We start from the raw sequence: 24850 nt of genomic DNA, 5'->3' as shown, positions 1-24850 counted from the left end.
CATCGAGCCCATTAAAATATTTATTTTAATAATAACATAGATAAGAAATTATTAATCCCAAACATCTCCGAAATACTTCCGGGTTTTAAATTAAATTATACCGACCGAATCTCGGTCTAAAATACACATACCACGCTACTCGCTAGCGTTAATATTTATAATACGATAGTTTACTATATCATTATCATTCTCATCTTAATGTCTCGTAACTGAAATTTGGGATAATCAAGGCATCATGCATATATACAGTAATTCATTTTCACAACACAACAGTAATCACGAGTAGGGTTCATAAACTTTCCTGGGATTTCGAGGTGGAAGGTGCTCGCGTTTCTGTCCGAAAATCTATAAAAAGAATATTATTGTTCCATTAGTTTTTAATCGTACTTAGCGTCGCTTTGCTAAATACGTAACATATTATAATCGTATAATGCGACTCGTCCTACCCTCTCCCTTTTATTAATGTGTGAATATTCATTAACCTTAATTTAGATTTTCAATCCTTATCATCCACTTCACTCATTCCTTTTACAAGTCGGCTCCTTTCGCGATTTCTGAGGAATTCCACTTGCGCGATCTCGACTCCAGTATTTTTACAAAATTGAAATATTAATATTTTTACTTTAAATTTTTATGACAGCTCATGTACTCCATATCCCAATCTCTGTTAAATTTTGACGCCTCTTTAGTAATTTTAAGTTGGTAATTTATACTCCCAAAGTTGATAATTTGTAGCAGTTTTTTGTCGCGTACATCGCGTTTACTAAAAAGAACCTAACTTTTGAACCGTAAGTTCACATCAAGCGATTCAAGTGCCTAAACTATCCTTAAGACAAGCTCTATCACTTAAAATTATTACTTTTCAAGAAAACACACTTTACTTTTTCTGTAACTCTGCAGAAAACTAAGTCACCCAGAATCGAACATTACAACGACGTAAACGTTACGATCCATGGTTTCGATTTAACACTCCTTCACTAATCACCCAACATTCAACAATCAATCGTTTAACCACTTATTCATCTCAAGAACTCAAAGTTTTGTGTCCATCAACAATATCTTTATCAAACTAATCATCCACAACAACCAAACTAATATATAAACACTGCAACTTTAACCTACATCCAAGATCCGTACTTTTCTTAAAAAGTTCTTACTAAAAAAAGTTTGAAAGAAAGTTTTATATCTTTCTTGGGTTCTTGGAAGGCTCTCCTTGGATGGATGATTCTTGATATACCCTTGGGTGTGCTTAAAGATCCTTAATCATCCAAGAAATTAACAAAAACAACTTGATGTTAGTATTTGGTTACTATTCATCATCATCTTTAACATTTTATTACCTATAAAAAACTCAAAGGAATGGGGTGAAAGATTTATTTTACCTTAGTTAGATAACATGGAAGCTTAAGAATTAATTTTAGAATTAATCCATGGCTAGAGCTTGAGATTTGAATTTTTTCCATTGCTTTTCTTTTTAGGGCCGAATAGAGAGATGAAGAAAGGAAGGGGGAGAGTTTCTTGGATGCTTGCAATTTTCTTGAGTGTTAGTTGATTTTATGGCATATAGATATGTATATTACTTGTATAAATCATGAAGTATGACTTCTTTTTCCAATCCTACAAGCTAGGAAGTACAATGCCCATCTCTTCTACTAGTCGTCCTAAGCAAATTACCATGCTTCTTGAAAAGGTTACTATTTGATCACCAATCCTTGGTTGCATTTTGTATTAATTGGCCTGTATGGTTTGCATGGGAATTTACATGGATTTATTTCATTTATTCATTCACTTATGTACTCATTTGGTCGCTTCCTCGTAATGGTGGAAAATCCTCGTAAGTGATTTGTGGGGTAATCATTTCTTATGAATTCTTAAATTATATAATCTTGTACTTGGGTTTTATCCGTAGGATTTTAAATCCTTGATCGTAATGTGATTATCGTATTCCTTGATAGTTCGTAAAATAAGGTCATTTTGAAATAATGGTTTTTTTCGAGAATTAACGACTTTTACATACACTCATTTGGTACGTATAATCATAATATCATCTCAGAAACTTAATTTACATGCCCCAATATAGTGTGGACTCAAAAGTTTTTCGTTGATCGTCAGGATTACTATTCATTCATCATTTTACAAAGTCCCGAAAAATCGGGTTATTACAGTCTTCCCTCTTAAAGGGATTTCGTCCCAGAATCAAATTGAAAACAGGTGGGGATACTTTCATTTCATTGCATCTTCAAGTTCCCATGTTGATTCTTCAGCATTTTGTTTCCTCCACAAGACTCTGACCAAGATGACAGTCTTGTTCCATAACACTTGTTCTTTATGATCCATTATCTTCACTGGTTGTTCTATGTAGGTTAAGTCTTGTTGTAAGTCTACTTGTTCATATTCTATCAAGTGTCGCGCGTCAGCATGATATTTCCTCTACATTGACACATGGAATACATTATGCCCTTGTTGCAAGTTAGGAAGCAAGGCGAGCTCGTAAGCTAGAGGTCCTATGGGGCTCAACCTTTCTTTCTTTCCAAACCTCATTACTCCTTTTATGGAGATGCTTTTAGCAGCATTGAATCTCCCACTTCATATCCTCTATCCTTCCTAGTCTGGTCGGTGTACTTCTTCTGTCTATCTTGAGCTGCTACCGGCCTCTTCCCGAAAAGTCCCATTATTTATCGCGTCTGGTGGACCAGCTCGGGTCCTAGAATCTTATGTTCGCCCACTTCGTCCCAACACAAGGGAGAGCGAGACCTTCTTTTGTAAAGAGCTTCACACGGGGGCATTCCTATATTCACATGGTAGCTATTGTTGTAGGCAAACTCAATCAAAGGCAAGTGGTCATTCCAACTTCTTTTAAAGTCAATTGCATTGACTTTTAACATATCTTCTATAATCTGAATGGTCCTTTCACTATGACCATCTGTCTGGGGGTGGTAAGCAGTACTCATGTTTAGTCTAGTGCCTACGAATTCTTGAAAGCTCCTCCAAAATCTGGAGTTAAACCTTGGGTCCATGTGTGATACTATGGAAACGGGAACTCCATGTCTCACCACAATTTCCTTTAAATAAATGTCCACTTGCTTGTCCACGGTGTACCTCTCATTGATTGGGAGGAAATGTGCGGACCTAGTCAGTATATCTATAATGACCCAGATGGCATCATGATTCGTTTTAGTTCTGGGTAGGCCTATCATAAAATCCATGGCTATGTGCTCCTATTTCCATTCCGGAATTTCAAGGGGATGTAATAGTCCACCCGGTCACTGATGTTCAGCTTTCACTCTCTGTCATGTCAAGCACTTGTTGACCCACTCTGTAACATCTCTCTTCATGTTAGGCCACCAATAATATTCCTTTAGGTCACTGTACATCTTTGTAGGGTGTATTTAATATCTGGAGTTGTGTCCTTCGTGCAACAGTTCATCTTTTAATTCCTAAACATCTGGAATCCAAATTCGGGATGCATATCTCATGATCCCTCTCGCATCTTTCTCACATTTGATCTCCTCTCATGTTAATGATTCTTTCTCATCACTCATTTTCTTTTCCTGGCACAATCGTATCTTCTCGGCCAGTTCCGGTAGTAACTTGATCTCAAATAATTCTTTGATTCCTTTACCGGTTATTTTGACTTCGATCTCCATCTTTTCGAACTCCTTAACTAACTCCTCAGAGGTCATTATTGTCTTAAGCCTTTCTTTCCCACTGACGGTATCAACCACCACATTAGCTTTACCCAGGTGATACAGGATTTCACAATCATAATCCTTTATTAATTCTAGCCATCTCCTTTATCTCATGTTCGGTTCTTTCTGGGTGAAAATATACTTAAGGCTCTTATGGTCTGTGTAAATCTCACACTTTTTTCCATATAGGTAGTGCCTCCAAATTTGGACTTGTCTTATATGGATTGTAGTAGAAGTGAGTTTGGAATCGAGGCACTTCGTGAACGTAGAAGTTAGGACTCTTCCACTTTAATAAGTTGCTCAGCCCGTTGTGGATGAGATTCTTCTTGTTATAATATGGCCATACAGATAGATAAAAATATTCAAAATCATTTGGCGAATGTTTCAGATTGAGAAAGTACCCCAGCTTCCTTGCGGTGAGGGGAGGAAACCCGCACTTGTGGTACATGATCTACAAAGCGACAACGGCCCGATATCCATTTGGATTAATCTGAAGTGGGGTGAGCTGGTAGTACTCGCACACGTCCCTGATAAAAGGGTGGAGAGGTGACGAAATTCCTAGCCTTAGCAGGAAGGTGGACAAAACCATGCGAGGCACCCTGCCTCCATTTTCCCGATGGTTGAATTTATAGCATCGCATATGCGGCCTGGAAAGTACCACATAACCCTCGAGCTAGAACTCGTCAACGATGTCGGCCAGATGCTTCTGGGTAAGCGAGGTGGCCGAGTCGCGACAAGCGAGCACTTTTACCTCTTCATGGACCGAGGTGGAACTCTCCTCCCCATTTGGGATGATTTGCTTCCTAAAGATTATTTCACCCTCAAGTTCGGGCTAGGAAGGAGGTACATATGGTTCAGGAGAAGCAGCGGGGATATAGGCATAGTTGCATACATTGACCTGGCTTATAACATCAGCTACCTCCTCGCTAATTGGAGAGTCGTAAGACCAATGCGAACTGTTTTCTTCACCCTCGAGCCCATGGATGGGATATTCTGCGACAACAGGATTCTTCCTTTTATTGGTATCATAGTAAGCGCTGCCCAAATCACTGTCATTGGATTCACAATCAAGACCAATGGGGTCGAGGTCATTGTCCGTAGCTTGTTTAAGGCGAGCCTCTCTCTCATGAGCCATTTCCCTTAGGATCTCCTCTACTCGCTTTTTGTCTATAGGATCGGGCTCGCGTTGTAGAAATTCCTTCACACCGAGAGATGCAGGTATCTGGGAAAGGTCCAAGGGTCTATTTCTTCAGTCATAAATGTTAGTCTCCCTGGTGTAGTCTTCAGGGTTAGGATTGAGGTGGATGTTCAACGAGCCGGAGCCATTGGCTCGCATCGAGTTCTCAACTCGAGCAAAGTTTAGGGCCCCTTGCGGGGTGATAGCAGAGCTAGGAGAAATAGGTTGGCTGAGGCGGCCAGAAAGAGAGTCAGCTCGCGTTGAAAGTCCTTCGAGCCTCGCTGCTCGGGAGGATATTGGTTCAGAGGAGACGGAGTAGCTGAAGAGCGAGCCGGGCTGGAAGATGAACGAGACGACCCATAGGAGCGAACATAAGACACACTCGACATCTGTAAAAGATGTTAAATAAGGCCCTAAAAAATGAAAACAAATTTAGGCGCGATCCTGTGTGTCAACGGGCTTACATCGTAGTTAGTGAATGTGTGTGAGCTCGCATCAAGCAGGTGGTGTGTGCTCGCATAGTGCATATGAACAAACAAGAATGAAAATGAATGAGTTTGGATCAAAATGGTACATGTAGAAGATTCAAATGAAGATCCTGAAGAATCTGTGACCGGAGAATAACGCCATTGGTAGACGGTTCTTGTGGTGATGATAGTTTTTTCCATGGTAGATCCTTTAGCAAAATGAGCAGCAAAAAATTAGTGTTCTTTGCAAAGTAAAGAAATGAAGTTGAAGTTCCACATATTTATAGGTTGTAGGAGAGAGAAAGAGGAAGCGACATGTGTCATCATCTCAGAGGATGACACGGATCCCTACGACATGGGTTCAAAACTCATGACCATTGGAAGGCATGCGAGGCGTCCGGGTGCAACCTCGTGGGCTCGTACTCGTAAGTGCAGTAAGACAAAAAAAAATTCCTAGCCCCACAAGTGCGACCAAGAATTTTGGGGGTAGTTGTTGTGCCCGCTTTCGGTCATGGGCCCTAAACAGGTCCTTATGGGTGCATTTAAGAGTTGGGCTCACACATGTGAGCTAGAATTGTGAATTCTTATGTGAGTTGGGCTTCACATGCGAGCTGGGCTCTTACATGTGAGCTGCGCTCGCGACGTGCGAGCTGGGCTCAGGTGCCCATATGCGGGCTGAGCTCATGTGTTCACATGCGAGCTAGGCTCTTACATGTGAGCTGGTGTCTCACAGGTGAGCTGTGCTCGCGACGTGCGAGCTGGGCTCAGGTGCCCATATGCGGGCCGAGCTCATGTGTTCATATGCGAGCTGGGCCCATGAGCCCACGTCTTGTAAAAAATAAAGGAAACATCTTATTTATTTATTTAGAAAAAAGGTAGTGCGTGCTGAGGCGACCAGGCCGGCCCGTATTTGAGGACTTTGTGTGTAATATGGAAAATGACTCATAGATGACTGAGTTGCTCGTAGATTTCGGGGCCGATACGGGGTATTCCTGCAATCACGGGAAGAAATGCAGAGATTCCGCGAGATTGTAGGAAGCGTGTGGAGCCAGTTGAGATTTACATGACTCATTGAATGAATGCCTGACTTTATCATGGGTTTGGGCTGCATGGGTCGAAAAACCCTAACCCTATAACTTGTTCCCTAAGAACTACGTGAGACTTGATCCCTATGAATAGGGTACGTAGGCACTTGTATGAGATATGAGTCGACATTTGATAGAGAATAACAAAAGTCCTATTCTTTCTTGAGAAGTTAACATACAAGCTCTGCTACCACCATACACAACCTTTCTCCGCCCTCAAAACACCACCCTTGGTCTTGATTCCAACCAATAACCTCCAAAATACTATTATAAGAAATTTTCCTTATTAACACTTATTAGTTCCTATTTTGGGACTAACAAAATTCCCTCATCAACATTCATAAAAAAGCTAAACTTTTTATTTACCTTTTCATCCATTACCATCTTGCATCTGCGTTTGTATTGGAGTCATTTACTTCACTTACACCAACTTCATTTATCAAGTGAGACTGATTTCCTCTTTCATGAATGATAATACTCATTTGATTATGAATACTTTTGACTAATATGATATCTAAATCGCCGAATTTCCTCACCTCTCAAAAGCAAGTGTTTTAAGCTTATTAACATTATTATTAGCGGAGGTTGGTGGTGGCGAATGCGCTTGAATGACATATCCCATCCCAAAATTGCGGGCTATATTTTTGAAAAAAATGAAGTTTGGTTAGAAAAAATAGAAAATGTAATGTGTTTTAGTTAAAAAAGTAATTAATTAATTATTATTAATTTGAACTAATAAAACATTTGGGTTAAAAAATGCAATTGATTGATTATTAATAATTATAATATGTTTTATTTTAAAAATAATTGGTTAGTTATTATTATTAATATTAATAATAATAAATGACCATAAACTATTAATTTTTTTTCAAATGTTTCGTTTTCTATGTAATAATATAAATAAGTAAAAATATAAATTATATTACATTTACCCACAATTAATACACATTCAGAAATATTTTGCACTATATATTCAGATCATAAATGAAATATATAATAAAAATAATGTCATAATTAATAATAACTAATCAATTACTCCTTTTGTCGAAATATGTTATCTTTTTTATTTTTTAAATATACAACATTCTTTTTTATAGATATAACAATATTTTAAAATTAATTTAAACTATTAAAAAATGACCCTTGAATTACAGGAGATATAAGTAAATAATAATATTCTCCACATATAATGGCGAACACCATTAAAAAATAAAATAATATCTAGTGATGAACACTACACATATTGTATATAAAAAAATAAAATAATATCTCATGAAACGATTAAAGTGATAAATTTGATAATTAACTGTAATATTTTAATGAAAAAATAAAAAACAAGGTATACAGTACAAAAAAGTTAGACTAGAATTATACAGTATTTGACCAGAATTATTCCCAAATTCAGTTTTAAAAATTATAATTTATTTTTGTAATAAAACAAAAAGGAGAGGCTAAAATCGAAGTTAGCCGAATTATTATAAAGTAAAGAAAAAATGACAAAAATACCACTTTTTTTAGAGTTTGTGACAAAAATACATCTTTTTAAAATTTTGGCCAAAAATACCCGTCTAATATGTATTTTTCAGTTGGGTATACTAATACGCATTTTTAAAATGGGTAATTCGTATTAAAAAAAATTGAAAAAAAAATAAAAATAAAAATAAAAATAAGATACGCATTCGCATTTGTGACATGCGTATCACATGTTCTTCTTTTTTTTATTTTTTTTTAATTTTTTTTATGTAATACCCATTTTTCAGATGCGTAATAGATTTACCCATTTTTAAAATACGTATTAGAAGGATATTTTTGGCCATAAACTCCAAAAAGTGATATTCTTATTACAACTTCTAAAAAAAGGTATTTTTGGCCATCAGCCAAAAGCCAAAAGAAGAGAGAGAGAAACAAAAAGTGTATTTTTCATTTCTGCTTCTTGTTGATCTGGACTGAAAGTCTCTAAAACCCTAAAAAGGGAAGAATGCTGGAGTCACTACTAGTACGAAGATTGAATGCTATAACAAGAACAATCAACCCTTTATTTTCCAGAACATTCTCCAGTAAAAAACCCAAATCATCATCTTCCCCCCTTTCCAAGAATGCCACAAAATCCAAAAAAATCGACCCCAAATCCAAAAACAAAAACGATGATTTCGCATTGGCTGCAGATGATACGTCTTCTTCCTCTCTAGATAATATTGCAGTTGATGATTCTTCAAGGCTCCAACAGCTTGCTTTGGATGAAAAGGACAAGTCTCTTGATGTCGGAATTAATGGCCGACCACTTTTCAATTCTGTTACCTCCATTTCTCATCTCAATAGTAGACATGCCTGTTCTTACATCAATCTCAGGTCTCTCTCTCTCTCTCTTCCTCCCTATCTCCCCTCTATCTCTCCCATCTCCCTCTCTCTCTGTCCCTCTCTCTCCTGCCTCTCTCTCCCCCTCCCCCTCCCTCTCTGTCCCTCTCTCTCCCCCTCCCTCTATGTGTTTCTTACATATTCTGTGATTTGCTCTTTTCTTTTACAGTATGGAACAACTCAATGCGGTTTTACCCGAGGGTTTGCCCGCTGGAATGTTGAAGGAGTTTGAGGATTCTAAGAGAGATGCCTTGCTTGTCCGTCAGAGTTTCTTGGATCTTCGTGATAATTTTAGGCGTATTGTTGATCCTCCTTCTTTCCAATTTGCCGGTACCGCGAAAGGTGCAATTTTGGATTTTTCTCTTACTTATTAAGGAGGACACTCGAGTCTAGACTGTAACCTAATTTATTTATATATTTTTCAATGCAGATTTCTACATATGCTTATATTAGACCTCTTACATTTCGTATTACTTATTCATCACCTTAAATATAGTTTACATTTTGTAACTAAGAGAACTGTATTAGTTCGATATATTTTGTTGTCGATTAATTTGATAAGTGTAAGTAACATTTGTATGCTTATTGTAATAGAGTGAGTATAGGGTCATGTATTAAGATGTATAATTACAGTTGTTTTTACAGAGTAAATCAATCAGGACAATATACTACCTGTAGATGACAAGCCTGTAGATGACAAGTAGAGAAAGTGAGATATATTTATACTGTAGATGATTAATTACATAGAACAAGTGACGGAGGATCATGATAGAAGACGAGTAATTAGGTTTAGATACAAGGAATTAGGAAAGAAGATCAATTGACGTCCTTTATATGGAGTCAATGTAGGAGAAATATTCTTTTATACAAGCTGTATATTCTTTAAAGAACTCATTATATTCTAAAATAACTGACACAATAACTTGCACCTCCATATCAAGCATTATTACTACAACTGCTAGATCTATGCAGTGGTTTATCAGCACTTGATCAGGTATGCTAATGGGATTCTAAGTTTGTCAGGTTGGTTTGCGTGCATGTAATGATCAGCATATGTCTAGCCTTTAGAGATAATTTTAATTCATGATCAGGCATGCTTATGGAATTCTAAGTTTGTCAGGTTGGTTTGCGTGTATGTTTTGATCAGAATACATTTAGACTCTAGAGATAGTTATAATTATGGTGTTCCAAATTTTCAGGTGCCAAACCTCAAAAGCAAATTGTACTGGATGGGCCTGTAAGCTGTGGCAAAAGTATAGCACTGGCGATGCTTGTTCACTGGGCTCGTAGTGAAGGTTGGCTAGTCTTTTATGTCCCAAAAGGTCGACAATGGACCCATGGAGGATTTTTCTATAGGAACCAGCAAACTGGTCTATGGGATACACCTGTCCAGGCAGCAAGCATTTTGCAGGCAAAAGCAAACTCTTATTGTTATTGTGTGGCACATGCCTCTCATTATCTTATAGCATAGCATTTGCATGTCTTGTTTACATGCCGTGAATAAACCTCCTTTTTATCAATTTAACTTATTTGGTCATTTACTTCTAATTTTGATAAACAACGACGAGACATGATAATTCACTCTTCCATTGGAATTTCCTAGAAGGTTTTGGTTTTACGACATCGTACAGTTGAATAGTTCATATCTTATGTAGTATTGGTATAATTGTTTTGACTTCTGGTTCTTTTCCCACAACTTATTTCTTGTCTGATAAATTTAATTGATGCATGGATGTATTTGTTTTGTATTACATGATCTAGGCTATCCCCTTTTTGTCGTAACATGTTACAGTAGGGCCCCTACGTTCATCTAGTTGTTTATATTGTCTATGAAATATTTGTCATTGCTCTGCTTCTTTGATTCATGGATTATCATAGGAATGAATTTCTTGTTTCTGCACTGTATTGAAGTCCCCTATGCAATTTGTTGAAAGCTTTTACTTCAACCAAAACATCACTTACTCTTTGTTCTTCCTTTTTTTGGACAATTACATGTAAACTTCTTTTCGTTGCTAAATGCCAGGCTTCTTATCACGTTTTATTTTGTTCCTAACTTGTACCTTTTTACCGTGAAGGATGGATGATTCGCTTGTTAATGCATCTTGTTTCATATTTATATTTTGGGTGTGCGATTAACAGGCTCTTACTTTATCTATGGCTTGTCCTTACAGGATTTTATGAAGTATAACGAATCACGCCTACTTCAATTGCCGTGTCAAGTATGTGATCCTATTCCATTGGGAGAGGGCATCGGTGTTGGACAGATGAAAGATGTCGATTCAATGGCAATGCCTGAAGGATCAACACTATATGACCTGGTTCAAGCAGGACTAAATTACACACATGCTTCTGTAGGAGTTTTAGTCCACCTGAGAAAAGAGCTGTCACTGGTAAAGGACATTCCTGTTCTTATTGCAATTGACCAGGTGAGAGCTTTTGCAGCTGTAACGATTTTTTAGGACTTATTATTTGATTTAACGGTGTCCTTATATCTTTCCTTGGTGCTCTGCTACAGTACAATAATTGGTTTACATTCAGTGAATACGAGGAGCCAGTAACTGTTCGTTCCACTCGGCCAATTCATGCTAATGAACTTGCCACGGTTAGTTGAGACTTCACATTAATTGTGTAGTCTACATAATTGCATGAAACTTTATACACTTTTTGTGTATTCTCTTTTGGTAGCATAATTGGACCGCCATTTGCTACACTGAAGACATTTTTCATGTGTTATCTATCTAAACTGTGTTGTTTGTGCCGTTTTAACCAGAAATTAGTTGAGATATCATAATGAGATTTTCTAAACTTTTACTAAGCTTCGAATGAATAAATATCGACACCATAAGGAGTCCACTGAGATATTCCTTTTACTGAGACTATACTTTATAATAATTAATAATGTTTCTGCCATTCGTAGACAGGTAACATACATTAAAATTACTTGTTTGAATTTACTCCAAGGCCAAGTGTTTGTGAAATTTTGCATCAATAATTTCCTGTTTCAATGAACTCTTGGTTAATTCACCAGATGCCAGCTACAGTCTCTGAATTAGCTCACATGATCATGTGTAGTGATTGATCTGATTATTAGACTCTGAAATCTTATGTTTTGTTGTATCTAGATGGATTATTATTGTTATTGTATGTTTTCTCGTCTTACGGTGAAATTAATGTCAATTGCAGGTTAATGCATTTAGGTCTATGATGACCGATGACATGATGATTGGCGCTTTCTCCCATTCAACTGCTGTAGGGAAACTGCGCCAGGAGTTGCCTGATGTTCCTACTGGTGCTCGCGTTAGTTATCCCCGGTATAGCCTTGAAGAAGCTGGCACAGTTTGCCACTACTACCTCAGGTGTGCATATGTAGGGGATGTAATATTTAGCTTAATCAACATTAATCAACATTCTTTAATGTTTCTTATTCTTTATTCATGGCTACGAAAATAACATAATATTTCTATTCTTTACACACAACTATGCAAAAACATAATTTTTCTACCAAATGTCCGACATCCGTTCTGTTTTCACTAGAATCTTTTTGTTGTTAGGTTTTATGAGATCAAAACATAACATATTATAAGTTACATGTGAAGTACTGAATAATAAAGTTCTAGTTATAATTATTAATAATAAATTAGGATGTTAGTTCAAATTCTGATCATTTGTCGGAGTAGAACCTCAAGTGTATTTAGTTTCAAGTAATAAGAGCATTAGTCCATTAAGTTCTTTTTAGGGTTGCATTCCTCGTGAGTCGATCAAAACCACATATTTAGGACTAACACTTTGATTTTATTGATTATTTCTATTATTCAATTGGGATCAATGCCCACTTCACACTTCAAATTCCTTCATTCATTGGGTATTGAATCGTCTATTGTTAATTCAACCATGTTTTTAGTTTAAATAATTTTTTCTCTTCATTTTCGAGAATCTAGTTATGCTATAAACTCTAGCATACTAGAGAAATGAATAGAACCATGACAACCATATAAATGATACCTTAACATTTTATTACATAACTCTTTTAAATACCTCCTAAATTTATTCTTATTTTTCCTTAACTGTTCTGTATTATATAATTATAAAAATAATCTTATATACGTGGTTTTTAAGCTTGACATACTTTTAAGTTGAAAGGGTTTACAAAGCATTAGATCCAAAAATTGTTATATGTATTGTCACAAGGTCCTTGATTTTGTTTTCTACTTATCATTTTTAATGGACGTAGATTAAAGTGGGGTATTCCCTGCATATCTTTAGTAAGAAAGATTGTTTATAGATCTGATGAAAGTCTAGAAAAAATAACTAGAGTTGGAATGAAGTGACCTTTCTGTGCAGTTATGTATTCTCATTTCTAGTCACCCCCCCCCTATTGCATGGGAGTTTATGTTGTTACTATATGTAATGTGTGTGACTGTGTGTAATATGGTTGTTTGAGAAGATTTACTGCATACAATTGTTATTTCAGGAGTCACCGAAAGAAAAATAATTGATATTTTAGGGACTAACATAATGATTTATCCATTTGCTGATATTAGTTCCCTTTCTTTTGCTTGTTTTAGAGAGTTTTTTTATTAGATTTACAGTAATGGTGAAAATATACTTTCTGCTGATAAAATCGTAGTACTGATTATGGTTTGTATTCAAAATATCCGTAAAAATGGTGATTGAAATATGAAACCTGATATGTTGACATTAGTCTGAGCTTTTTATTTTCTTCAGGCAAAGGCTAATACGCCGTGAAGCTTTTTCGGAAGATGGCTGGAAGAAATTGTACTATCTGTCATATGGAAATGGATCAGAGTTAAGATGGCTAGCCCCCTTTATGCGGTGACCTCGTTTAGACCGTAGTACCTGTTGCACCTTGGAAGTTGAACATAAGGCTTCAGATGCAGTTACCCTGTTGATCCCTGTGATTGCCGTTGCATTCTGATTGGCAACAGCAAGGTTCTAATCAGTTAATTAAGTTATAATTGGGAAACCATTAGGTTTTGTGCTTGTTTTGCTAATCAGATGATAGTACTGATTATTGAAGTTATTTCATGGCTTAGGTTATGCATCAGATCCTAAGCTAGTTGTGTCCTGTTCGAAATATGTATTTTGTTGAATTTTGGAAATCAAAAGGTCCTTGAACTAATGTTTAGATACTCCAACAAGATTCCAGACTCGGTAATTACGTATATTATCGCTAACACTACATCTTTAACTTGTTATTTAGTTCATCCAGAGATACAATAATAACTAATGGTTTTGTGATTGTGTTGGTAACGAACAACCTTGTAGTTGATGTTCATTGTTTTAGGAAGAGTGCAAGGCAAATATGTAAATGTTGTGGCATGTGTTATCGATGTGTGAAGTAAAAAAATTTAATCAAAAAGGCAAAAGTTAGGTTAATTGGCTCTTTGAGCAGTCCCTTACTCTGAATATCAATACCTTAACCCTTTAATTTCGTATAAAGAAATATAATTTTTGAAGAAAAAGATAAATTGATAATGAGTAAATAACAATCATCTGCGTCTAAATGAATATAGTTCAAGTTTAATAAATAAATATATACCTTCGCAAAGAAAAATTTATAAGCATTAATCTGATTTCAAAAGTCGAATCAATTGAGTTGCTGAGAATTAATCGGTTAAATTGAGAAATTTTAAAATACATATAATATATAATAATTAAATTTACATAATATTTTACTATTTATATCCTCGTGTCTTATTTATACATTTGTTGACACTTTTAGACGTTATATATGTAATATTTTAATATATTTTATGTTGCATAAATTTTTTTTTTGAGTTTTTTTTAAAGAATATTACTTTCTTATTGTAAATGATGATCTAATCAGTTTATTTTCAGAATAAATTAATAGATTTTTATTATTGCGTCGAATTTTTTTTTTACATTATAAATTTGCGAAAAATTGTAAAAAAGGTGACGTAGCAGGATCAGAATGTGCAAGACCAAGTTGTTTAGAAACGTATTTAGAGTGCAGGGACCTAAATAATAAAGTGCCAATATTTGTAGGTATAAGTAGAGCCGGCCAAATGGTCGGGCCGAGCGTGCCGGGCCGAATTTTCGGCGGTCCGGTTCATGAATTACGTAGCTCGTGAACGGCCCGTTAAACTAAACGTGTCGTGCCGTGCCGTGCCGATTTAACGGAAAATAAACAAATTTTATTTTTACTCGTATTTTTAAAAAGTTAGTTTTTGCAAAACAAATTTGTTAGTTTTGAAAAATAAAGTTAATATTTTCAAAATGAATTAGTATGTTACAGAAGGAAAAGAGGACCCATGCCGAATGAACGAATAATTCGCGTGCCCGTGTATTCAGACGAACGAATAATTCGCGGGACGAACAAATTATTCGCGGTTCACCTACTTCCAGTTTTTTAGTTCGGTTACGAATTATATAGTCCGGGCCGAGCCGGTTCCGGTTTCCTAACATGCTATTCGTGTTCGGTTCGTTAGACTAGACGGTTTGAGCCGAATAACTATTCATTTATTTACGAGCCGAATTATATGAATTTTGATGAACGAGCAGGTCTCGTCCAGCTCTAGGTATAAGTTATAGGAAGTATGAGAACCGCATGTATGTATGATATGTATGGCTGGAAAAAGAGAAGGTAAGTAATAAGGTAGGTAATATGGTAGAAGAATGCAAAAATCCTGAGTGTTGAAAATGGGGCTAAGCTGTCTACTCCACAAATTGAGTCCCCTCAAACCTCAGTTTGAAAAACACCACCACCACCACAACCACCGTACAAAACTCAACTTGAAGTATAATATTACTAATAAAAATGAGGCAAGCAGACTTGTAGTGTTTGGTCCGTTGAACAACACTTTCCGGCGCACTGCTATTCCTCAATCCTCCACGAATGATGATGATGAATACGAATACGATGATGATGATGATGATCAAGGCAACACCAACACCAACACCAACACCAACACGGCCACTATACTTTCTGCTTGCTTTGTAGGCCTTGTCACTGGGATCACTGTTGTCATTTTCAATAATCTTGTAAGCAACCATCTTCTTACAATTTATTTATTTACTCAAATACACTTATTGCTGTGAATGTCCAAATAGCCCTACAACTAATTACAATTCTCTACATTTCTAGCAACTGCCTAAAGCAAAGAAATCATCATTTGCATTATTTATCAGATGGTAGCTATTGGCAAAATATTATATTCTTCATCCCCAAGGGCTTGACTTTCATTAGTAATAGACCACTAGGTAACTATGCTACTTCACAATTTATTTTTAAGTTAATATTATTTCCATCTTCAATCAAAATTTATATTTTCATCTTCTTTTTTCAGGGAAACTTATATTCTGTCTTCATTTGTAAAAAAATAAATATTAAACAACGTTAAATCAACTGTTATATATGACGTTTATTAGTATGTTTTACATAAATTTCTTCATGTACCATAAACAATGTTCATTTCATTATTTGTGTGTTGTTTTCATTCATGTTAAAAAGTCTTTTTGTACACATGTTTTCTCAAACAAAGAAATTCAATAGATACCATTGCATGATAATACAGAATGTCCTTGATTCGCCATTGACTGATTAATTATTAACTTTTTGTTGAGCATAAACTTCCTCACATTAGCATGAGAGATTTCTTGTGATTCACAATAGAAACACTACTACTGTCATTGCTAGTAATGAGCGCCCACATTATACTTGTCTTGATCACTTCAGCTCACGACCAATCTTAAATTCTAAACCTTAATTCCTAATTCTAGATATAAAATATGCATTCCTACTCTGAAAATTTTGCAAGAGTGAAATATATCGGCACTTTTGTGATTGACCTTATTATCCAATGAGGTAATCCTGACAATGGTTGTGGATATCTAAATTCTATTAATTTAGGTGCATGAAATACGTGATCTTTGCTGGGATGGAATTCCATATCGAGGTGCCTCATGGCTAAGGGAAGAGCCTACTGGAGTAGTATGGAAGAAGATAGTTTTAGTACCAGCTTGTGGAGGATTGGTTGTTGGCATGTTGAACTATATCCGAGGTGCTCTGAAAATTCCTGTAAAAGGAATGTTGATATCTAGGATAAAAGATGTGCTGGAACCAATTTTAAGGACAGTGGCTGCCTGTGTGACCCTTGGAACGGGTAATTCATTGGGCCCTGAAGGTCCAGGTGTTGAGATAGGTTCATCCATCGCAAAAGGAATAGGAATATTGTTTGACAAAGGGTCTCAAACCAAGCTATCTCTTACAGCTGCAGGTTCAGCTGCCGGAATTGCCTCTGGTTGGTCTGCCTCATTATTAATTTATTACTGAAAGAGATATAGAAGAATGTAGAACTTACATGCGTATTGCGCGTACTAGTGGCCATCATGTGTTGTCCTAGTTTTATAGTTATATATTTACTTGTTGGTAAAAATATAAAATTTCCCACGTATGGTCTTTTATTGGAAGAAACAGAAAGCTGCCATGATCTGAAAGCAGTTACACTAAACTGGTGATGTAAACAAATCAAAATTGCCTCTTTTTTCGTCTTTACATTTCTGAGCTGCTTCTTGGCTTTTTTACTTTTTTAAATGGGAGATCTAGCTTGTTTATTTTGTTCCAAATTATGTTTGAGAATCTAGATGTTCTACTAATCATCCTAATTATATCTTTTATAGTTTCTACCATCATCAACTCAATTGGTAAAATCATAGTTACCTCTTATTCCTGCTTTACATTTTCGATGTGCTGCTCGGATTTACCTTGTTTAGATAGAAGAACTGGGCTTGTGTATCTTGTTCCAAATTATATTTGATAATCCAAATTCTACTAATCTTCCTAATTATATGTTTTATAGATGCTACCATCAACATTTTTAAACAAGTGTTTTTTCACACTTTCACTGTAATCAGGGTTCAATGCTGCTGTTGCTGGTTGCTTTTTCGCAATTGAGTCGGTGTTGTGGCCATCGCCAGCCCAGACATCCTTATCTCTAACGAACACAACTTCGATGGTCATTCTTAGTGCTGTTATAGCATCTGTTGTGTCAGAAGTTGGTCTTGGTTCTGAACCTGCCTTTACAGTTCCAAGCTATGATTTCCGTTCCCCAAGTGGTAATATTACTAATTGCCCTTATCTTTTTTGCACCACCCATGCATGCTTGCATCCATGGAGGAAAAAAGGCATTATTAGACTTAGATGAATGTAGTTACTATGCTCATGGACCTCAAAATGAAGTGCAACCTTATTATAGTTACTAGAAATTTTCAAGACTAGGGTCATTAAATTTAACATGAGGTTCTTTGTATTCACCCCCATTTGTACTTCAGTAATTGTGGTCTTAATTGTTTCCTGTTCTTTGAATTTATTTCTGCTACTATGTTGAAATTTAAGAAAACGATGAACGAGAAATAGCGCTTGACAGACCCCCATAAACCATACATACAGCAATATTCAAATATCAGGGATCAAATGCTTGTTGGAGTAGCTAGGATTGTTAATGGGGCCCAATTTGATAAATAAGAGACGCTAAAGAACCCTGCAACTTTTTTTTTTTAAAATCTGTGATCTGTTGTAGTGGCTAATATTACAAATATATGTCGAAGGTGGTGATTCCCTCTAGATGAACTGCCAACTAAATCTTTCAAAAAGCCGATGGAGATGATATATATATATTTTATATATATTTATATATCAAAAGGATGCTAGATATCTGTTGAGAACCTGGTTTAGAATTTCTGTAGAATTTTGTTCTCAAAATTCTGTTGCTTTTGTTGTATAGATATGTAATTCCCACAATCTCAATTACTTTGGTCAGTTGTTTCTTTAGAGATTGGTTTGTTGTCTCTTCTTCTTATCCCTTGTGATAAATGATGATCTTACACGTATTAACCAAGTTACATCTAGCCCCTATGGCAACTGTTAACCAGAAAAACAAACTCTATAAATTACACTTCGGCATAATTTAGTTATCACATTAGGCTGCTTTAATTGTGTTTCTATATACATCTATTTTAAAATTTATATTACATATCATTGGTAGCTCTTTAGTTATTAATTTCTTTTGTGCTGTTGCTCCTATATAATTTTTAAATTTTTCTCTTGAGTACAATTTTTTTGTTGGATAATCTTTTCGGTAAAGAAGGAAGCAAAACACTTCTTCCCCTTCAGATAAGTTTTCTCATTCATATATTATTCATTATCAGAACTTCCGTTGTATCTTTTGCTGGGTATCCTATGTGGTCTGGTCTCACTAATTTTGTCGAAGTGCACATTTTTCATGGTAACAAGTTTCGACAATGTTCATATAAACTTTGGGATCAGAAAAGATGTTTTTCCTGTATTCGGGGGCTTGGCTACTGGGCTCATAGCATTGCAGTATCCAGAAATTCTCTACTGGGGATTTGATAACGTTGATTTACTGTTAGAATCTCGGCCATTTGTAAAAGCTCTCTCTGCTGATCTGTTGCTTCAGTTAGTAGCTGTAAAAATCATAGCGACTTCATTGTGCAGAGCGTCTGGGTTAGTAGGAGGATATTATGCTCCATCTCTGTTTATTGGAGCAGCTACCGGAATGGCATATGGAAAATTTGTTAGTTTTGCAATTTTTCATTCCAATCCAATATTTAATCTTTCCTTGTTGGAGGTAGCATCACCACAAGCATATGGCCTGGTATGAACCTGGCAGTACTTCAAATAGGAAATACTTTGATTTCAAAGATAGCATTCCTCATCACATCTTAGATTTTTAAAGTTATCTTCCCTGGTCCTTGTCGTCAAATAATATTTAGTACTCGTTTTGGAATCATGCAATTCTCTGCTACTATCTCCTAGCTGCATTTTGTAGATTAGACTGTCTTGTACCCTTTCCCGAACTCAGCAACTTATTTGTTAAATTTGTAAGCTGTATACAATACATTTCATGTTCTCTCTTCATAAACTAATCTAGCCACCACCATCACATAAATAGTGACCGAGTTTCTTGATAAAAGACAAAAAATATGTACCAAGTCCAAATATGTACATCACCAATTACATAAAATATACTCCACAATGTAAGAAATACAAACTTACTAAAGGAGTTATAAATTGCAAAGTACATGTGAGAATTACACCTAAGCCTTACAATATTATGCTTTGAGGGCATAAATATAGAGTTTGTAAATAAAAGCCGCAAATGAACCTTGAGACAAAGTGAGACTGATGATTAGTTTCGAAACTCAGAAGTTAACATATTCTACCTCGGTTTGATTGTTTGAGTTTTTTTAATCTCGAAATAATTTTATCATTAAATTATTTCTTGCGAATAAGCTTCAAAATGCCCCTAGGTCACCAGATGATTAGTAATTTCTATATAATTTGATGTCACCATGAGGCCAATTATGTATTCTTTACTGTCTAAGAATAAAGTTCCTATGTAATCCTAGTTATGATATGGTTTAACGAGATCTTTTTGCACAGGTTGGTATGGCTGCTACTCTTGCTGGGGTGTGTCAGGTACCACTTACTGCAGTTCTGCTCTTATTTGAATTGACACAGGACTATCGTATTGTTCTGCCACTTCTTGGTGCTGTGGGAGTATCGTCATGGATCACGTCAGGTTACACGATCAGAAAAGACGTTCTGTCTGCTACTAAAGTTAAAGAGGAAAACAAACCTGCAACACAACCCAGTACATCTTCCTGCCAATCGTATGTTCTTCCCCTTACACCTTTGCTAGCTACAGAGGGGTCTTCTACGTCTAGCCTTCATAAACATGATTATTCACTCTGTGTAGATGACACTGATAAAGATATGACTGACTTGGCAAAAAGAATTCTTGTTTCAGAAGCCATGAGAACACAATATGTGACTGTCCTGATGAGCACTTTTCTAGCTGAGGCAGTGACAAATATGCTTGCTGCAAAGCAGTCTTGTGCAGTTATCATGAATGGAAAAAGTCAATTCGTTGGTCTACTGACACTAGAAGACATTCAAGAGTTCAGCAAACTGTCAAAAAGAGAGAGAAAATGGCCCAAGGTAGCTGTTACCAACAGAAAATCAATTAGTCAATATTTTCATCATCTGTTTTATAAATATGCTATTTTTTATCCTTTATGCTCCATTTTGTTGAAAAAAATGGAATGAGGTAGCCAAATAGGAGTGAACAAAATTAAGGCACAAGAGGGAGGACTGAAGAAATGAAAGAATGCATTATTTTCATGACAAGATTTGGGAAGACAATGCGTATGAAGAAAAATGGGGTATTCATTCTCAGATTGGTGGGATAGGGCTGTAGCTCCAATTGTTAGGAAAGGAATGGAGGAAGGAATGCAACAGTTTCATTCCATTCCTCACCAATTTCATATATTCCCAACCAGACTGGGAATTAGAGATTGTGATGCCTGGGGTCTTATGGGCATGGGAAATTGATTTCTGTCCTGTTTAAAATTTCAATAAAATGGACTTTCACTTAAAGATTCATAAGTTCAAGGTAGTGCAATGTTTGAATTATACGTTCTTTCTAATTCTCTAGTTTAAAATGTTATTGTGGTTGGTCTCATTTGTCATCTTTGCCTTTTGTATTCCTTCTTTTTTTATTAATAAATAAAATTAATATGAGGCGACATGTATTGCACTCCGGATTTAATGGTCTATAACTCCCTCCAAGACATATTTACCTTTATTTTTCAACAAATTACATAACTTTACATGCACAATGTGTAGCAGGAGTCTCCTTTTGGTTCACTTTGTTTTCATATAATATCTACGAGTCACTAGCCATTTCTCTTTTATGGTTCAAGCGGCTAGTTATCTTTTTCCTGCACTTAAACCAGGAATTTGACACTTATATGTTATTGGCTTTTGCACACAAATCCTTACTGTAAATAAACATCTCCATTAGCACTCAATACCTACACACACACACACATAAGTGTTCGTCATGAGATTTAAGTCTTAAGAAGTGTCATGTATTCATCTAACTAATGAACTTATTTATTGTCTGTTCAACAGGAGCTTCTTGTTTCTGATTTATGTAGCTCCAGTGATAAAATATGTGAGGTATCTTGGACAATAACACCTAGTATGAGTCTCTTTTCAGCTCACTGTATCATGAATAAGTACGGTATAAGTCGGTTACTAGTTCTTTTGGAGGACATGGAAAGGTACAGAGGGCTCCCTGTCGGGCTTGTAGATAGAGAATGCATCAATCTTGCTTGCAGGTTAGCCTTCCAAGTTTAATTTACAGTGTGATGTTATCCTAACTTGTCATGAAATTCATTTCGTATTGCTTCTAACAAGTTCAATGCCCTGATGCTGAGCATCAGTTATATGTAACCCCATCTTCACAGAATGGAAAATGTAGCATCTTTAAAATAATAGAATAACCATAAATGAACCCCAGAGTAGTTTATATGAAAAGTTCAGTAAACAAGACACTAACATTTAAAAGTGAATGGAAAAAAAGTGCCAGACGCTCAACTTACCACAATGAGATAGGGCTTAGCCTAGTGCTGATTGCTGAACAACATAGAAATCACTTAAAATGGCTACGAGATTACTAAGCTCTCCTTGGTCCTTGCTAAAAAGGGAACTAGTACGCTTTTTTAATGGTTCAGTAACAGAAATTTAAAGTGCCTACACACTTGCTCTACTGATGTTCTTCTAGCCCTTGAGCTCTTGTCATTAGGAGAAAATAAGTATCCACTAGGCTAATGCCAGGGATCTCTCATTACTTTCTTCTTCTTTGTTTTATGGGGAAGATCAAATTTAAAAAAAAAAATGAACTGTCAACACGGCATGCCAACATTGAGAAACCAAAGGTGTGTCAACTGAAGAAAGAAGTAAACAACAGCAACAGAGACAAGAAGATACATGAAAATGTAAGAATCAAACAAGCTATCCTCCTCCTATTACGTCTAACAGCTATTGTAAAAATAGAATGAGAGCGAACGCCAGACATACCCCAAAACAGTTTTTCTTCCTACAAGTTTTTAATATGTACAAACGGTGTCAAAATGATTTTACGGAAGTACACTCATAGCATACAATTATGGAGTGCTGACATTAAAATATTGAGAATATGATACTTAAAAGTACAGTGTTGTACAAAACAAGAACACTATGCATTCAACTCATTGTTTGTTTGCTAGAAAGTTTCGGCTGCTCTAGGTGGAGTGCAAATCTAAGTGATTTTAAATAATTTACATCTGCTGCATTAAGAACACTACGATATTCACAGGCCTTAACTTTCACATTTCATTTCCTGAAAATTATTCAACTTGCCATTAGAAAATGCCCATCTCACCTTTATACGTAATTATTTTTGAAAGACCTTTATACATAATTTTAGTTGTTGGCACAGAGCTTTTGCAGCAAGAGAATCCTTATGCTGCCTCTCCCCGCCAGAACAACCCAACAAATAATTTTGGATACTACGCTTCGTTGCAAACAAGCACCAGGCTAACTGACAACAGGACTTGGCATTGTAATGTTGCCCTATTCTGGTACTTCTGATCAATACTGAGGTTTATCTTTATACTCGGTCTAGTTATATTGATTGCATCCGTGCATTGTTTAATATGATGGGGAACTTGACACAAAGGTCCGGTAATGAGTAAAATGCAGGGTGATGGGTAATCAACATATGGATTCAATGAAAAATCATGTGAAGGCCCATATTGACAAAAGGTCTAAGCAAGGTTCATGATCTAGTAACGTGATCATCTTTTGTAAACTAGCGTGGTTACGGTGTCTTACATCAGAATACTTGCCATACATACTTGACTAAGCTTCAACATATTTAGAGATTAGACACGATGTTTTCTTATTTTGTAAGGAATAATCAATGTTTTTTTTTAATTTCCAAGTAAACTCATGCACAGGGTGAATCCTTGACCTCCCCCATCGAGAGCTCTAGCGATACACCAACTCTTTGTTGACGAGTAATACTCGATATTGTTTTTAAATATAATCACAAACGAATTCTTTAAACGATAAATGCCAATCATATGCTCCTGTGCAGGGGTTAAGAATAATAAGTAATTTCTTCGTTATCTATGTTTTTCGGAAGATGCATCCTTGTAGATAAGTTGTCTCTGAATATTATACCTGATAACTCCGGTGACCGGGCGGCTCCGTCCGACGTCGTTCCTGGACCTTCTGGGTATAAACGAGGTGTAGCTGCTGGTTGGGCGCCTGCAAAACAACACCGGAAGGGGGGTTTGGCTCCCACGGCGCCTCCGGTGTAAGAATAAGAACAGGGTTTTTGGAGAAGATGAAGATGTATATATGTAATAGAAATGTTGCTGTATGTGTGTATGGATGTGAGAGGGTGAGTGTGCAAAAGTGTGAATATTTTTCTAACCCCTAAACCCTTCAGCCTTGGGGGTATATATAGCCTAAAGGTAGGGTTTAGGGGTTGTTACCTCTAAATCAGGGCCGTTGGATCTTGGGAGCAGAGGACGCCTGGCTTGGGTGGATCGCTTACATGTGTCCAGGGGAGGACCACCTCCAGGGTGTCCTAACGGCCTTCTGACACGCGCCGTGCTTGTCTGGTGTGTTGGTTGTTGATAGCTGTCACAGTCACGTGCCCACGTACCCTTCCTTGGCGGGTTGCGGGATGTGCATGTGTTTGCCGGGACCCCCCTCATGGTGGTCTCAGCCCTGATCCGGATCCGGGTAGGCAAGTGGTTCGGGTTCCGGGTTGGATCCGGATCCGGGTCATGGGATGGACCCGGGCCTGGCCTCTCCATTTGGTTGTTCTGGGAGAGGGGGGTCTCGGTCCATCGATCGAGCCTGGTATCCTTCAGGTCCAGGTTGAGTCCTAGCCGGATCTCTTATACCCTATCATTTGCCCCCCACTCCCTTATGCAGATTTTCCGTACGAGGGAGTAGAGTAGAATTACATAGTTGCCTTAGGAGAAAATTTCTGCTCCTGGTTGCCCCCCAATCCGGATCTGGTGTAGTAGATGCCAATCCAGATTAAGGTAGAGTAGATGCTTTAGAAAAATTTCTGCTCCTGGTTGCCCCCCAATCCGGATCTGGTGTAGTGGATACCAATCCGGATTAAGGTAGAATAGTTGCTTCAGAAAAATTTCTGCTCCTGGTTGCCC

General features: G+C 36.6%; 2 protein-coding genes across 4 annotated transcripts; both read left to right on the top strand.

The window, feature by feature from the left end:
* Window positions 1-8329: 8329 nt before the first annotated feature.
* On the top strand, window positions 8330-13913 carry LOC141678263 (uncharacterized). Its single transcript, XM_074484541.1, has 7 exons — window positions 8330-8767; window positions 8943-9115; window positions 9973-10184; window positions 10945-11199; window positions 11289-11375; window positions 11957-12129; window positions 13499-13913. Exons 1-7 carry the CDS (start codon window positions 8397-8399, stop codon window positions 13608-13610), a joined length of 1383 nt encoding a protein of 460 aa, XP_074340642.1. The 5' UTR covers window positions 8330-8396; the 3' UTR covers window positions 13611-13913.
* A 1450-nt stretch (window positions 13914-15363) lies between these two features.
* LOC141677124 (chloride channel protein CLC-e) lies at window positions 15364-23526 on the top strand. 3 transcript variants are annotated; one of them, XR_012557338.1, is made up of 7 exons: window positions 15364-15796; window positions 16665-17055; window positions 17669-17869; window positions 18962-19428; window positions 20217-20774; window positions 20888-21228; window positions 21750-21915. XR_012557338.1 is itself a non-coding variant. In XM_074482885.1 (7 exons), the coding sequence occupies exons 1-7, from the start codon at window positions 15455-15457 to the stop codon at window positions 23159-23161; spliced, it is 2229 nt and encodes a 742-aa protein (XP_074338986.1). In that variant the 5' UTR covers window positions 15366-15454; the 3' UTR covers window positions 23162-23526. The 3 variants fall into 3 exon arrangements, 2 of the variants coding, with proteins under 2 accessions (XP_074338987.1, XP_074338986.1); XM_074482885.1 differs by lacking the exon at window positions 20888-21228 and adding an exon at window positions 23101-23526 and having other exon boundaries at window positions 15366-15796; window positions 21750-21958; XM_074482886.1 differs by lacking the exons at window positions 20888-21228; window positions 21750-21915 and having other exon boundaries at window positions 20217-20446; window positions 20533-20671.
* Window positions 23527-24850: the final 1324 nt, after the last annotated feature.

The sequence above is a fragment of the Apium graveolens genome, chromosome 8 (assembly GCF_009905375.1).
Source record: "Apium graveolens cultivar Ventura chromosome 8, ASM990537v1, whole genome shotgun sequence".
In the NCBI taxonomy this organism is placed as follows: Eukaryota; Viridiplantae; Streptophyta; class Magnoliopsida; order Apiales; family Apiaceae; genus Apium; species Apium graveolens.
This window is presented reverse-complemented; position numbering and strand designations above follow the sequence as displayed.

Excerpts from the sequence above, each read along its gene's own strand:
- LOC141678263 (XM_074484541.1), top strand. The coding sequence starts at position 8,397 with ATGCTGGAGTCACTACTAGTACGAAGATTGAATGCTATAACAAGAACA. Across the intron at positions 8,768-8,942 it reads TGTTCTTACATCAATCTCAG|TATGGAACAACTCAATGCGG; the intron begins GTCTCTCTCTCT and ends TTTCTTTTACAG. Across the intron at positions 10,185-10,944 it reads AGGCAGCAAGCATTTTGCAG|GATTTTATGAAGTATAACGA; the intron begins GCAAAAGCAAAC and ends TTGTCCTTACAG.
- LOC141677124 (XM_074482885.1), top strand. The coding sequence starts at position 15,455 with ATGGGGCTAAGCTGTCTACTCCACAAATTGAGTCCCCTCAAACCTCAG. Across the intron at positions 20,775-21,749 it reads GAGAGAGAAAATGGCCCAAG|GAGCTTCTTGTTTCTGATTT; the intron begins GTAGCTGTTACC and ends TCTGTTCAACAG. Across the intron at positions 21,959-23,100 it reads TGCATCAATCTTGCTTGCAG|AGCTTTTGCAGCAAGAGAAT; the intron begins GTTAGCCTTCCA and ends TTGTTGGCACAG.